Source organism: Hippocampus bargibanti, linkage group LG10 (assembly GCF_051943395.1).
Source record: "Hippocampus bargibanti isolate YZ-2025 linkage group LG10, ASM5194339v1, whole genome shotgun sequence".
Lineage (NCBI taxonomy): Eukaryota > Metazoa > Chordata > Actinopteri > Syngnathiformes > Syngnathidae > Hippocampus > Hippocampus bargibanti.
In genome coordinates, this window is record NC_142743.1 from 4,869,817 (window position 1) to 4,883,879 (window position 14,063).

General features: G+C 43.0%; 1 protein-coding gene across 3 annotated transcripts in view; it reads left to right on the forward strand.

The window, feature by feature from the left end:
- The window catches only part of LOC148892193 (cdc42-interacting protein 4 homolog), a 29,058-nt gene extending 15,021 nt beyond the window's left edge, over positions 1-14,037 (forward strand). For 2 of the 3 annotated variants that reach the window (XM_089006010.1, XM_089006013.1), the window contains 7 exons: positions 4,207-4,368; positions 4,569-4,592; positions 4,950-5,059; positions 6,979-7,111; positions 7,197-7,279; positions 11,781-11,875; positions 12,046-14,037. In XM_089006010.1, the coding sequence (XP_088862136.1) occupies positions 4,207-4,368; positions 4,569-4,592; positions 4,950-5,059; positions 6,979-7,111; positions 7,197-7,279; positions 11,781-11,875; positions 12,046-12,191 (753 nt within the window). In that variant the 3' untranslated portion in view covers positions 12,192-14,037. The remainder of the gene's footprint in view (positions 1-4,206; positions 4,369-4,568; positions 4,593-4,949; positions 5,060-6,978; positions 7,112-7,196; positions 7,280-11,780; positions 11,876-12,045) is intronic. The other variant, XM_089006012.1, reaches the window with a different exon arrangement.
- The last annotated feature ends 26 nt before the right edge of the window (positions 14,038-14,063 follow it).

The following is a 14,063-nucleotide window of genomic DNA, read 5'->3' on the forward strand; positions in this document are numbered from 1 at the left end:
GCAACACGAGATATGCAACACACCTGGAAAAACGGTCCACCAACGTCCATACCGGGTGCCAGAGGCCCGTAAGGCAGCTATTCAGGAGGAGATACGGAAGATGCTGGAACTTGGAGTAATTGAGGAGTCCCAAAGTGCCTGGGCAAGTCCGATCGTGTTGGTTCCCAAGCCAGACGGGTCAATACGATTCTGCAATGACTATCGGAAGTTGAATGAGGTGTCTGAATTTGATGCGTACCCGATGCCTCGTGTTGATGATCTTATTGCCTCCCTGGGACAGGCACGCTTCATCACCACTCTCGACCTCACAAAGGGTTATTGGCAGGTGCCCCTGACCCCGGCATCAAAGGAGAAGACGGCCTTCTCCACACCTGAGGGGCTCTACCAATACACCAGGCTCCCGTTTGGTCTCCATGGAGCACCCGCCACGTTTTAGCACCTAATGGACCGGATTCTCACCCCCCACAAGAGGTACGCAGCAGCATACTTAGATGATGTCGTCATACAGAGTCCCGACTGGGAGAGTCACTTACCCCGAGTGCAAGCTGTGATTAACTCCCTCAGAAAAGCAGGTCTCACAGCAAACCCGAAAAAGTGCAGGTTGGCATTTGGCGAGACCAACTACCTGGGCCCCTTTTTTAAAAAGGGGGACCGGAGGGTGTGTTCCAACTACAGAGGGATCACACTCCTCAGCCTCCCTGGAAAGGTCTATTCAGGGGTCCTAGAGGGGCGGGTCCGTCGGAAAGTCGAGCCTCAGATTGAGGAGGAACAGTGTGGTTTTCGTCCCAGCCGCGGAACAGTGGACCAGCTCTACACCCTTAGCAGGGTCCTCGAGGGCGCATGGGAATTCGCCCAACCACTCTACATGTGTTTTGTGGACTTGGAGAAAGCGTTTGACCGTGTCCCTCGTGGAGTTCTGTGGAGGGTACTTCGGGAGTATGGGGTACAGGAGCGGCTGATACGGGCCGTTCGGTCCCTATATGACCGATGTCAGAGTCTGGTTCGCATTGCCGGCAGTAAGTCGGAATCGTTTCCAGTGAGGGTTGGGCTCCGCCAAGGCTGCCCTTTGTCACCGATTCTGTTCATAACCTTTATGGACAGAATTTCTAGGCGCAGCCGAAGCGTTGAAGGTTTCCGTTTTGGTAGCCTCAGTATAGCATCTCTGCTTTTTGCAGATGATGTTGTACTGTTGGGGCCTTCAAGTGGAGCTCTCCAACTCTCGCTGGAGCGTTTCGCAGCCGAATGTGAAGCGGCTGGGATGAGAATCAGCACCTCCAAATCTGAGACAATGGTTCTCAGTCGGAAAAGGGTGGAGTGCCCTCTCCGGGTCGGGGAGGAGATTTTGCCTCAAGTGGAGGAGTTTAAGTATCTGGGTGTCTTGTTCACGAGTGAGGGTGAAAGGGATCGAGAGGTCGACAGGCGGATCGGTGCGGCGTCTGCCGTGATGCGGACTTTGTACCGATCTGTCGTGGTGAAGAAGGAGCTGAGCCAAAAAGCAAAGCTCTCAATCTACCGGTCGATCTACGTCCCAACCCTCATCTATGGTCACGAGCTATGGGTTGTGTCCGAAAGAACGAGATCCCGGATGCAAGCGGCCGAAATGAGCTTTCTCCGTCGGGTGTCCGGGCTCTCCCTTAGAGATAAGGTGAGAAGCTCGGTCATCCGGGAGGGGCTCAAAGTCGAGCCGCTTCTCCTCCACATCGAGAGGAGCCAGATGAGGTGGCTCGGGCATCTGATTAGGATGCCCCCGGGACGTCTCCCTCGCGAGGTGTTCCGGGCATGCCCCACTGGCAGGGGACCCCGGGGACGACCCAGAACACGCTGGAGAGACTATGTCTCCCAACTGGCATGGGAACGCCTCGGGATCCGCCAGGACGAGCTGGAAGAAGTGGCTGGGGAGAGGGAAGTCTGGGCTTCCCTACTGAAGCTGCTGCCCCCGCGACCCGACCCCGGATAAGCGGCAGAAGATCAGAATCAGAATCATCTTTATTGCCAAGTATGTAGAACACACAAGGAATTTGTTTCCGGTAGAACACGCTGCACTAGTATCGTTGTCAAAAAAACTGCTTAGTGGCACTATACAGTTCCATTTTGGCTACTGTTGAAAGAGTTCAAAGAGTTAATGGCTTGGGGGAAGAAGCTGTTTAAATGTCTGCTGGATTTGGTGCGCATGGATCGGTAGCGCCTGCCTGAGGGGAGTAGCTGGAAAAGGTGGTGGGCAGGGTGCGGAGGGTCCAGTAGGATTTTCCGCGCCCTAGTTTGGATTCTTGCAGTGTGCAAGTCCTCGAGAGTGGGTAGGGCGTGAGATGGATGGATGGATGGATGGATGGAACTACCTGGGCTACACTATAGGACGGCGGCTGGTGAAGCCTCAAGAAGCAAAACTACGGGCTATACAAGATTGGCCCCAACCCCTTTCCAAAAAGCAGGTGAGGTCGTTCTTAGGCCTGGCTGGCTACTATAGACGATTTATCGCTGACTTTGCGACTATAGCAGCCCCCATGACAGAATTAACGACCAAAAAACACTCCCGGTTGGTGAAATGGAACCCAGAGGCCGAAATGGCCTTCATCAATCTGAAAGAGGCGCTGTGCTCCAGTCCGATCCTGGTGGCTCCAGACCTCAGCAAGGACTTCATGGTGCAAGCGGATGCATCGGAAGTTGGTTTGGGGGCTGTACTCTCGCAAGTACATGGAGGAGAGGGACATCCCATCCTGTACCTTAGCAGGAAGCTGTTGCCCAGGGAAAAGAATTATTCCACCGTGGAGAAGGAGTACCTTGCCATTACATGGGCGCTGGAGTCATTGCGCTTCTATCTCCTGGGAAGACGTTTCACAGTGGTCTCTGATCATGCTCCTCTCCAATGGATGGCCAGGAACAAGGAGACCAACAGCCGAGTAACCAGGTGGTTCTTGAGCCTGCAGGCCTTTAACTTCTCTGTTGTCCACAGGGCTGGCAAGCGCCAAGGCAATGCGGATGCCCTCTCCTGAAGGGAGGCCTTCCTGGCCTGTTTCACATCCTTCACCCCGCCGAGGACGTCGGTCTCAAGGGGGGGGATGTTTGATGTCACGAGAGGCTGTGTCCTGGAGGGCAAATACATCCCCCTAAGATGGCTCCACCCAGAGAGAGTCTTGGCCCCACCTGGTGGAAGGCAGCAATTAAACCTGCAGCTGATGAGGGCTTGATTGGAAAGCAGGGCTCTTAAGGCAGAGAGCCTGTGAGTGTGGAGCTTGGGGAAAGACAAGCTCGATTGCTGTGCTCTGTGGAGAAGTTGATTGCTGCGTGGAACTCATTGCCAGTTGGGACCACACGACTGGACACTGGATTTGAACCTAGCTAAGGTGGCTAGGCTACATGACGAGGACGTCAAGAGGGGTGAGGCCTAGAGACTCTTGTAAAGAACTCCGTCTTCAGTTTTACCTCAGAAGAGACTTTATTTGGATTTAAGTAGCAGAAGAGACTTTATTTGGATTTAATTATCAGAAGAGACTTTATTTTGAAGTATTGGAAGAGACACTATTCAAACCTTTGTTGCTTGTGAATTCCCCCTGGAACCCTTGATTAAAACCTTTTGTTTGTATCCAAACCTGTCGTCCATTGCACTTCTTGTCCCGTCACGCTGAGAGCTAGCCTCTCATGATATCACAATATATATATATATATATATATATATATATATATATATATATATATATATATATATATATATATATATATATATATATATATATATATATAATAATAATAATAATAATAATAATAATAATACATTTCATTTAGAAGCGCCTTTCAAAACTTTCAAGGACACTTTACAGTCACATATATATATATATATATATATATATATATATATATATATATATATACACACACAGTGGTACCTCGGTTCTCGACCATAATTCGTTCAAAGACCCTGTTCGAAAAGTTTTTTCGAACACCGAAACCACCTCTTTGCTCCTGTCACTTGCGAATTTGTGGTGTGATGCCTCTGTGGGTTCTGTTTTAACACCTTCAGCGGTCAGATATTCCACACAACTGACAGTGTGTGTTTATTCCCTGGGTGCTGTAGTGGGGGCAGATGGAGGGGTTGAGTTTGCGAGTTGACCTCTCCGTTCGCCTCAATGTGCTTCCAGAGACTTTGCGGAACGTGTCGCTGATGTAGCTCCCGTTGTGTTTTTCCTTGTCCTCTGGGGGAGGGGGGACCAGGACTCGCTCCTTCTGGTAGATCAGCACAAGTCGGGCTTTGAGCGTCCCGGCGACTTGGACTTTGAGGACTACACGCAGGGAATCAAAGCGGCCGGTTCCGACTCCAGCCTCAACCCGCCCAAAGTTCGAGCTAAGCTTTGGCCCTTCAGCAGGAAGCACAAGGTTAACACACACACGCACATGTGCACGGAAAAGAATGCTGCCAAGTGAGCCCCCCCACCTCGTCTCACTCCTGTACCGACTTGTTTCCTCTACACATCAGCAGCTTTTTATTTATTTATTTGTTGGGAAGGTGTTGTCACATTGTGTTGTGTCTTGCACAAATGAACCCCCTATCCCCCTCTCTGTGACTCCCTGCCCAGACATTGCATGCCGAGAAACACGTGGTAACTTGTCGTTTTGCCTCATGGTGTGTGTGGGGTGTGGTGTGGTGTGGTGTGGGGGGCAGGTAAAAATATAGCAGAAAAATATGGGCTTAATGGAAAGAAAAAAAAAGTTGTTCCGGATATTTGGGAACAGATCTTGGTGTGATGCCAAAAATTGTCGAAATGATAATGAGAAAAAATCATAAAAATATGCAAACAAATGATAAATTTGGCATCTTTCTGACCTCACAGAACGGGAAGAAAAATGATCGTGGCTCTTGGTTGGAATCCTTCTGGTGGTCAGCATCGGTATTACATTGGCATGGAAGCGTAATCATGTGTGCGTGTATTTGTGTGTGTGTGCACGTGTGCGTGTAGCCGCCGCCTGCCGAGGACTTCTCCCACCTTCCCCCCGAGCAAAGGAAGAAGATGCTGCAGGCCAAGATTGACCACGTCTCCAATAAGCTTCACATGACCCAAGAAACCAGGTGAGATTCGCTTGCACGCTCGCCCAGCCGCCAATATTCAATGCAGCCGCCAGCTTATTAAAAAAGCGTAGAAAACCTTCGACCCTCTTCTTTCATCAGAAAAAAACAGTTAATTCTTAAGTGATATGGGTCTGGAGTTATGTGAGCTTGAAATAGGGGCAACTGTACAAAATCCAAGACATTCATATTGATTTCAATAGCGTTTTAACAACAGCTGAAGCTGGAACAAAACACTAACATGGACAAAAGGCAAATGCTGGTCCTCGTGGGAGGGAGCAGCATTGCCAGAGGTCTGGCCAGCGCTTTATAAAAAATAATACATTTCATTTATAAGCGTCTTTCAAAACTCTTCTTGACACTTTCCAGTCAGAGTTGAAAAAAAAAACGTGAATCAATACAGAAATGGTGCTTAATGTTCTATTATCAATTCACGAATACATTCGTGAATGGCAGTGAATGAGTAAGCAAAACGGTGACAGAAATTGAGAACAAATCCCTTTTTTTTTCTAGGTGTGCCAGAGTCAAAAAATAAAAAAATAAATAATAATGCTACATAAAAATGGACTAAAAAATGCATGACATGTCAAAAAAAGCCACACATAAAGTAATATTTTCAAGTAAAAATCAATATTTCAATTATAATCTCAAATGGCTTTTTTTAGCAATCAGCAAACTGCTTTGATTTAAAATGGAAGATTTTACACCACTACAAATTTGAAAAAAAATCAACTGTCAAAATTTCCATTAAACACTTGAATGAATGAATGAATGAATGAATGAATGAATGAATGAATGAATGAATGAATGAATAATTGAAGGAAGCAGGAATGAATCGATCAATGAATCAACAAATGACTAACTGAATGAATCAAAGAAAGAATAGATCAATGAATGAATCAGTCAATGAACCAACAAATCATTCAATGATCGAACGAATGAATCAAACAATGAATCATTGAATGAATCAACGAATGAATCAACGAATGAATCATTGAATGAATCAATGAATAATTCATTGAAACATTCAATCAAAGAATGAATCGTTGAGTAAATCAATCCGTGAGTCAATGCTGAATCAACGACTATACCAATGACTAAATCATTGAATCAATGAATGGATCAGTGAATATATCAAGGAATGAATCAATCAGGGCGGCTCGGTAGTCGAGTGGTTAGCACACCGGCTTCACAGTGCAGAGGTCGCCGGTTCGCGTCCCGGTCCGGCCTCCCTGTGTGGAGTTTGCATGTTCTCCCCGGACCCGCGTGGGTTTTCTCCGGGTCCTCCGGTTTCCTCCCACACTCCAAAAAACATGCATGGCAACCAATTCAGGGTGTCCCCCGCCTCGTGCCCGAAGACAGCTGAGATAGGCTCCAGCAACCCCGCGACCCTAATGAGGAATAAGCGGCACGGAAAATGAGATGAGATGAGATGAATCAACCAATGACTCAATGAATGAATCAAAATGAATGAATCTTGAATCAATGAATGAGTCAACAAATGACTCATCAATGAATGAATCAATGAAAGAATTAATGAATGAACCAATGAGAGAATCAATCTGTGAGTCAAGAATGAATCAATGATTGAACAATGAATGAATCAGTTAATCAATGAATGAATCAATCAATGAATCACTCATTGAATGAATCAATCAACGAATGAATTAATGAATCAATCATGAATCAATCATTGAATGAATCATTGAATCAAGGAATGAATCATTGAATCAATGAATGAATCAGCGAATGACTCAATGAATGAATGAATGAATGAATGAATGAATGAAAATCACCAGTTTGTTTTGAGGTGTCGTTAGAAAGTGGGCGTCCTGGATCAGGGCGTTTGCCATTTGCTCCCGTCACGGCAGCTGCCGACGCGTTTGACAAGTTTTGAAAAGCCGCCGGCGTTTGTGCCCCAGCGAAGCCCTGGAGAAGATGAAGGCCGTGTACGAGCAGAACGCTGACTTGGGCAACCCATCCATCCTGGAGCCGCAGATCGCCGAGACGGCGCAAAACATCGGACACCTACGCGGCGAGCTGGCCAAATACGAAGTACGGGCTCCTCAAAGGCTCCGTTCCATCCAAGCCTGAAGGTCCCACCTTCCCTTTATTGCCGCGTTTCTTTGTTTTCGCGCAGACGTGGTTGTCCGAGGCGATGGGAGGCGACGAATGCGACAACACTATCAACAATAATAACAACAACCACCAAATGGAAAATGCGTAAGGATCACAATCAGCGAGTTGCTTGTTCTGTAGCCACAAAGGGACATATGTCTTCATGTGCCGGTCCCAACAATCCAGAGTCCCAAAATACAGAGGGTTTTGTCAGGAAGGGCATACGACGTAAAAGCTTGGCCAAAACAAACATGCGGATCAAACCTCTAAAGATGGAGGTCACTGATGTGCTGTGGGAAAAGCCGAAATGAAAAAAAACAGTATATATATATATATATATATATATATATATATATATATATATATATATATATATATATATATATATATATATATATATATATATATATGACGTGCGGTGAGGTTCATGGCTGGTGAGGCACTGACGTCATCATAGTCAGATTTACAAACATATTAACTCTACAGAGTAGTTTATTCACCATTTGATTGGCAACAGTTAACGTATTTTGTTTAAAATTTCATGTCAGCATTCTTTATATATACAAACTGTAGCATAGAAAAAAATAATAAAAAAAAAACGTTTTTATCGTGTTACCTTTAGTCCATGCGCCGCTCCTTCTGAAGAAAGGCATCGATAACTTCTTTGTAGAAGCCTTCCTTATCTTTCTTCAGTTTTAAAAGTCTCTCTGTCTCAACGGAGATCACTGCCAGTGAAGAAAGTCGTCCTTGATCAGTCCTGTTCCGACTGTATGTTTTCAGTGCTGAGAATGACAATCTCGTCTACTTCTACAGCAATAAATGGGGCTGCATTGATCTCCTTTTTAATGTCATTTCTAATGACATCACCAACTGCTTCAATTAAATCGTTCTGTATTCTGTTTCACAGGCTAGAAAATACAGTGGATGTCCCAAAATGACTCGCTAGCCTGTCATCTTTCTCAGCGAAAGCATGTAATAGTTCAACATAGTTGCCACGATGAGCATAGCCTTTACTTTCATCATTTCCACGAAATGCCAGCTGTTGTTTGGCAAGGAAGCAGGTGGCATTGATGAGATCTTTTAAAATCTCCCGCTTCTCCTTTACCTTAGCATTGTGGATGCTGATGTTGAGTCTTCTTGCGGTTTCTTGCTGGACATCCACACAGCCAGCCTTTTCGTGTGTACCAGTCCGCCTGAAAATAGCGAGTATTGTGTCCCGTTGTCTGAAGCAAACCTTTTAGCTCCGGTGTTGGTCTTCCTTTAATTATTACCTCCTGCTTCGATTGAAAGTCCAGTTTAGAAAATTCTTTCAATTTAGATATGTAATCCTCCATTCTAAAAGTGAGGCCAAGCAACACGAAAAAATGACTGCAGGGTTGCACTTTACTTGCTAACTGTTTACTGTAGCTTTCTGTCTCTAATTCTATTATTCTGCAGACGTGGAATAAGAAGTATCTCTGGAATCACAAGCGTCCCCTGCCTGTCATGAGGCGGGAGAACTGTTTGCCTCACCTACGCACAGCGTTTTGATGAAAATAAAACAAAATAAACACTGTAGTGCAGTGTTTATAATGTACAATGACTCTACATTATATACACCAGCTAAACTGTAGAAATTTAGTTCATATACTAAACGTGTTTGAACGCTTTAATAGCGATATGCAGAAGGACAGCAAGGCGGTCTCACTGCAGAGCAAGCCAGCACAGTAAGCATAGTGATTGCGCAATCCATGGTGAGGATCAGCCGGCTGCTGCCTCACTGCCCGTCTCTACTTAGTATTTGAATCGTAAATGTGAAAATTCAGCCATTTTGGAAAAAAATCCTAAAACGGTGAAGTTAAATGGACAAGAACTTTAAAGTACAAATCACTAAATACATATAACTGTTTAATTTATTTTTTCATTTGACATTTCCATGACAGCTTTCCATGATGACAGGTGAGGCACTGCCTCCCCTGCCTCCACTGACTGCACGTCACTGATATATATATATATATATATATATATATATATATATATATATATATATATATATATATATATATATATATATATAGTAAAGTCTCGTTATATCGATATCGGTTATATCGATAGTACTGCTTATTATGTGTGCTTAAAGGACTTTGAAGTTCTGTTTGTGATGCAATATAGGGGCAAAGAGATGTTAATTTAGACATATATCCTGTGACTGGAAGATAAAGCATCTTCAAGGACTTTGAAGTTCTGTTTGTTATGGAATGTAGAGAAAGAGATGCCCATTTTACGGTAAGATCAGACCATTGTCATCAAATGGTAAGTATAGTTTTTGCTTCTTCAATGTTGCTGTGCCGATGACCATTTTGTGTTTGGGAGTCTTTTACCGAGCGAGTTGCATGTTCTGTAGCCACAAAGGGACATAAGTCTTCTTGTGCCAGTCCCAAGCCCGGATGAATACAGAGGGTTGTGTCAGGAAGGGCATCCGACGTAAAAGCTTGGCCAAAAAAAACATGCAGATCAAACTTCTAAAGATGGAGGACACTGATTTGCTGTGGCGACCCCTTGAAGGGAAAAGCCGAAAGGAAAAGAAGAAGCAGATTACGATACTATTTCTATGAACGCAAGGAGAAAATTTACATGCCGCAGGATCGGATATATCAATAGTCTGGTTATATCGATATTTTTTCCGACTCCCGAGAATATCGATATAACGAGACTTTACTGTAATTTTATGGGGGCGCACCATCTCTGTGGCAAATGATGATATATATATATATATATATATATATATATATATATATATATATATATATATATATATATATATATATAATATTGTAACTCAGGGGTCGGGAACCTTTTTGACGAAGAGAGCCATAAAAGTAAAATATTTAGAAATGTTTTTCAGCGAGAGCCACACGCGCGGCCACTTTTCAACAAAATATCAGAATGTATTATTTAAAATAACTTTATGATAGTACTCACCGTTAACATGGATGGTTTTCCGTTCCTCGTGTTTGGTAAAAATCCAGGAAAACGATCGGAATGAAATTCAATTTGCTGGTCCAGAGGTGAAATTACTGCTAGCTAGCCTGCACACGGCTCATAAGCTTCCACACTTGCTAACTGCAATCTACTTCTCGCAGAAGTATGTCGATGCTAATGTTAACATAGGGCTTGTTAAAATGTCACTGACATTCGACTGTTTCATCGATGGTATTGTTTCATTGCAAATTAGAATCAGAATATTTTTTCTCCTCTAATGCTCCGATGCATTCAGGCTGAAATGCACAAGTTGGGCTCATTTAAAGGGGCGTTTACCTGTTTCAACATGACGGCCACTATCATCCAATCAACATGGCGCTTTCGGCCATTCTAGGTCTGTGTCATCCAATCAAAGTTGCGCTTTCCGCCTACTGCAGCCTCAATGGGAAATGAACAACGAAAAAAACGACAATATGTATTATAATATGTAATATTTATCGGCGAGCCATATGCAATCATCAAAAGAGCCATATATGGCTCGCGAGCCATAGGTTCCCGACCCCTGTTGTAACTTGTAACTATGTAATATGGTGGCAACAATGGCCAGCCTCCCTATTAATTAAATTATATTAATTAAATAATACTCATAATAATACTACTACTACTACTACTACTACTAATAATAATAATAATAATAATAATAATACATTTTGTTTATAAGCCCCTTTGAAAACTGTCAAGGTCACTTTACAGTCACAGGATACGTTTTTTTCTGTGGGTGAGCAGCGGCAGCCAGATGCGCCAGCTAACTCAAATAGATAGCAAGCTAGCTAGCGAATAGATAGCTAATAACTAGCGAATAGATAGCTAACACCCAATGAATAGATAGCCAATAGCTACCTATCCATATAGCGAATAGATACAGTGGTTAGTTAAATAGCTAAATAGCCAGCTAGATAACAAGATAGCCACCTAACAGATTTTCAAGACGTCTTGAATGAGGTCAACTGATGGATTGCCCCTATCTGCTCAATTAATAATAATAATAATAATAATAATAATAATAATAATAATAATAGATAGCAAGCTCGATATCCAGCGAGCTATATAGCTAATAAATAGCCACTTGTGTTTGCATTTTTTTTTATAATTTCAAATAATGTACGGCGTACTTCAACTTTTATATGGGAATCGTAATCACTTCAAGGGCAGCTATTAGCCAAGGTTGACAGGTGTATCCATGACAACAGTATTTAAAGAGACCATTTGTTAACGTTAATATGTAGTTTTAATTTGGTTTCAAGATCTACCTTCTTTGTTCATTTTTTATTTGGTAGGGGGTATGTTTAATTTTCATCTGGTTTTAGTAGATTTTTCAACATTTCTTTTTTAACAAATACATGCTGTAGTTGTCATGTTTTTTTGTAGTTTTTCTTCAAGGAAAAACTGCAAATTCTACCAACGGGACCTTCCCTCTCCTGTCGCTCAGGATGTACAATTGAAATATAATATCTACTGTGATAGAATACAATCCAGTTTAGTTCTAATATTTTTTGGTTTTATTCCTGCAAACGTGTCTGTTTTATTTATTATATTTTTTTGGGGGGTAAATGGCTAAAACCTGCACTTTTGTCTGTGCTGGCAGCGCCGAGGCGTCTGAGAATCATCAAAACATTTACACCGAGTTTGACGACGACTTTGAAGACTTTGGCCAATGCACCGCTTTGTACAACTTTGAAGGTTTGGCACATTTTATGGAGAATAAAAAATGTTCTCGAAGAACAAAATCGAATCTTGAAGTAGGATAGTCTGGGAAAACCAGAATCGTCATATTTTGGGGAACGCTCACATTTTTTGGGAGGGTTGAAGAATGAGGATTTTTGGTTTATTTTTCATTTATTTCCACGCAGGCAAGCTAGAGGGCACCATCTCGGTGACGGACGGCGAGGTTCTGACCATCATGGAGGAGGACAAAGGCGACGGCTGGATGAGGGTCCTGCGGGCCAACGGCGATGAGGGCTTCATCCCGTCCTCTTATGTCAAGATGGCGTCCTAACGCCGCAACAACTCTGCCGGCTGGCTGGTACACTTTGCAACTACGCCATGTCCAAAACTGCAGTCGCCATCACCCCCACACCAAAAATAAAAAACAAACTAAAAAAAAACACACAATTAAGAATTTGCAGCAGTAGCCACGCCCTTCCTTCCTGATTGGCTGAAACGTTTTGGGACATAAAACAAAAAACTATCTGGATTCACATTAAAAGGAACACCTCCACAGATGTTACCAAGGTGTTAGCCCCCTCCCCCTAAAAAATATAGATACAGTGATACCTCGGCTTACGAACACCTTGGCTAACAAACTTTTCGGTTTACGAATGATAAATTCACGAGATTTTAATCTTGGCATACAAACTATTTTTCGGGATACACACGGAGCACAACAATGGGTGATATGTCGTTTGTGAACGAGCCCGTTCTTCAAACAAGGAAATGGCAGCTGACGTTTTTTTGTTCTCTATTCCCCACCCCCAGTCTTCAGTTAAAGCCGCACGTGATTGGTCAAGAAAGCAGCAGTGAGGGGGGGGGGGGAGTTACAGAAACACAGAGCTGCAAATTAAAATAGATAGAGAACAGAGAGTGAGGTGCCCCCCACCCAACGTTCTCCAAACAAGGAAATGGCAGCGGATTTTTTTTGTCCTCTATTCCCCGCCCCCAGTCTTCGGTTAAAGCAACGTGATTGGTAAAGAACGCAGCAGTGAGGGGCAGGGGGGGGGGGGGTTACAGACAGAGAAAGAGAGTGAGGCCATTCTCCAAAAAAAGAAAATGGCAGCTGACTTTTTTTTCTCATATATTCACCGCCCCCAGTCTTTGGTTAACGCCATGTGATTGGTCAAGAACGCAGCAGTGAGGGGGTGTGGGTTTAAATATTAACGAGACAGGCAGACGACAGAGAGTGAGAACATTTATAGAAAACAGTGAAATTTGGACTCGTTTACACTTTGATAGTTCAAAGGCAGAGTGTAGACTGGAAGGTTAAAATATCCCATCAATCTGGCTCCACAAATAACCCGCACAATCCATCTGTACACTTGATGCAAACTAGGTAAAATTATCGCAGAGAAAGCGCCTACAAGGGATCATTCCTGAATTTGGTGAAAGAAGGCTATGTTCTTCATCAAGTGTTTAATGCTGATGACACCAGCCACTCCATCCCATCAAGCCATCAACGACCATCACAAAGGTAAACAAAACACCTTTATTATATAGTACAGTTTATTTCTTGAATTATAAAACCATAGCACATTTACTATACATAAAATAAGGTATATTTCGTGTAGGCTTAGAAAATTAGAAAGTAGCAAATTATGTTTCATGGGGACCTGGGAACGGATTATTCTCATTTTAATGGTTTCCGATGGGAAATTAATTTTTGGGATACACACTTCGCCTTTCACACTGTCTGGGAACCAATTAAGCTTGTAAGCCAATGCATCACTGTACACACACACACACACACACATATATATATATATATATACATACAGTAAAGTCTCGTTATATCGATATCGGTTATATCGATAGTACCGCTTATTACGATACTATTTTCATTTCCCTTGCACATTTCTAGTCTTTTTATGTTTTATTATGATTGATGACTTTTTAAAATTGCATACATAATACAGTAAGATGTAAGTGTTGCAGTTTCCCTGTTGTGTTATGTACATGCCCACTGTACTGTATATGAATGCAATCGTTTTTTGCAACAATGTTTCTTGTTTTGTCTGCTGAAGCGTGATGACTTTGAAAATTATTAACATTCCATACTGTGTATTAAAGGACAACCGATGTCACTTTTTATTCAAATGCAAAACACCAATAAAAATGACTTCACGCCAAGACGTCTTGCATTGCTTGTGAATCCAAA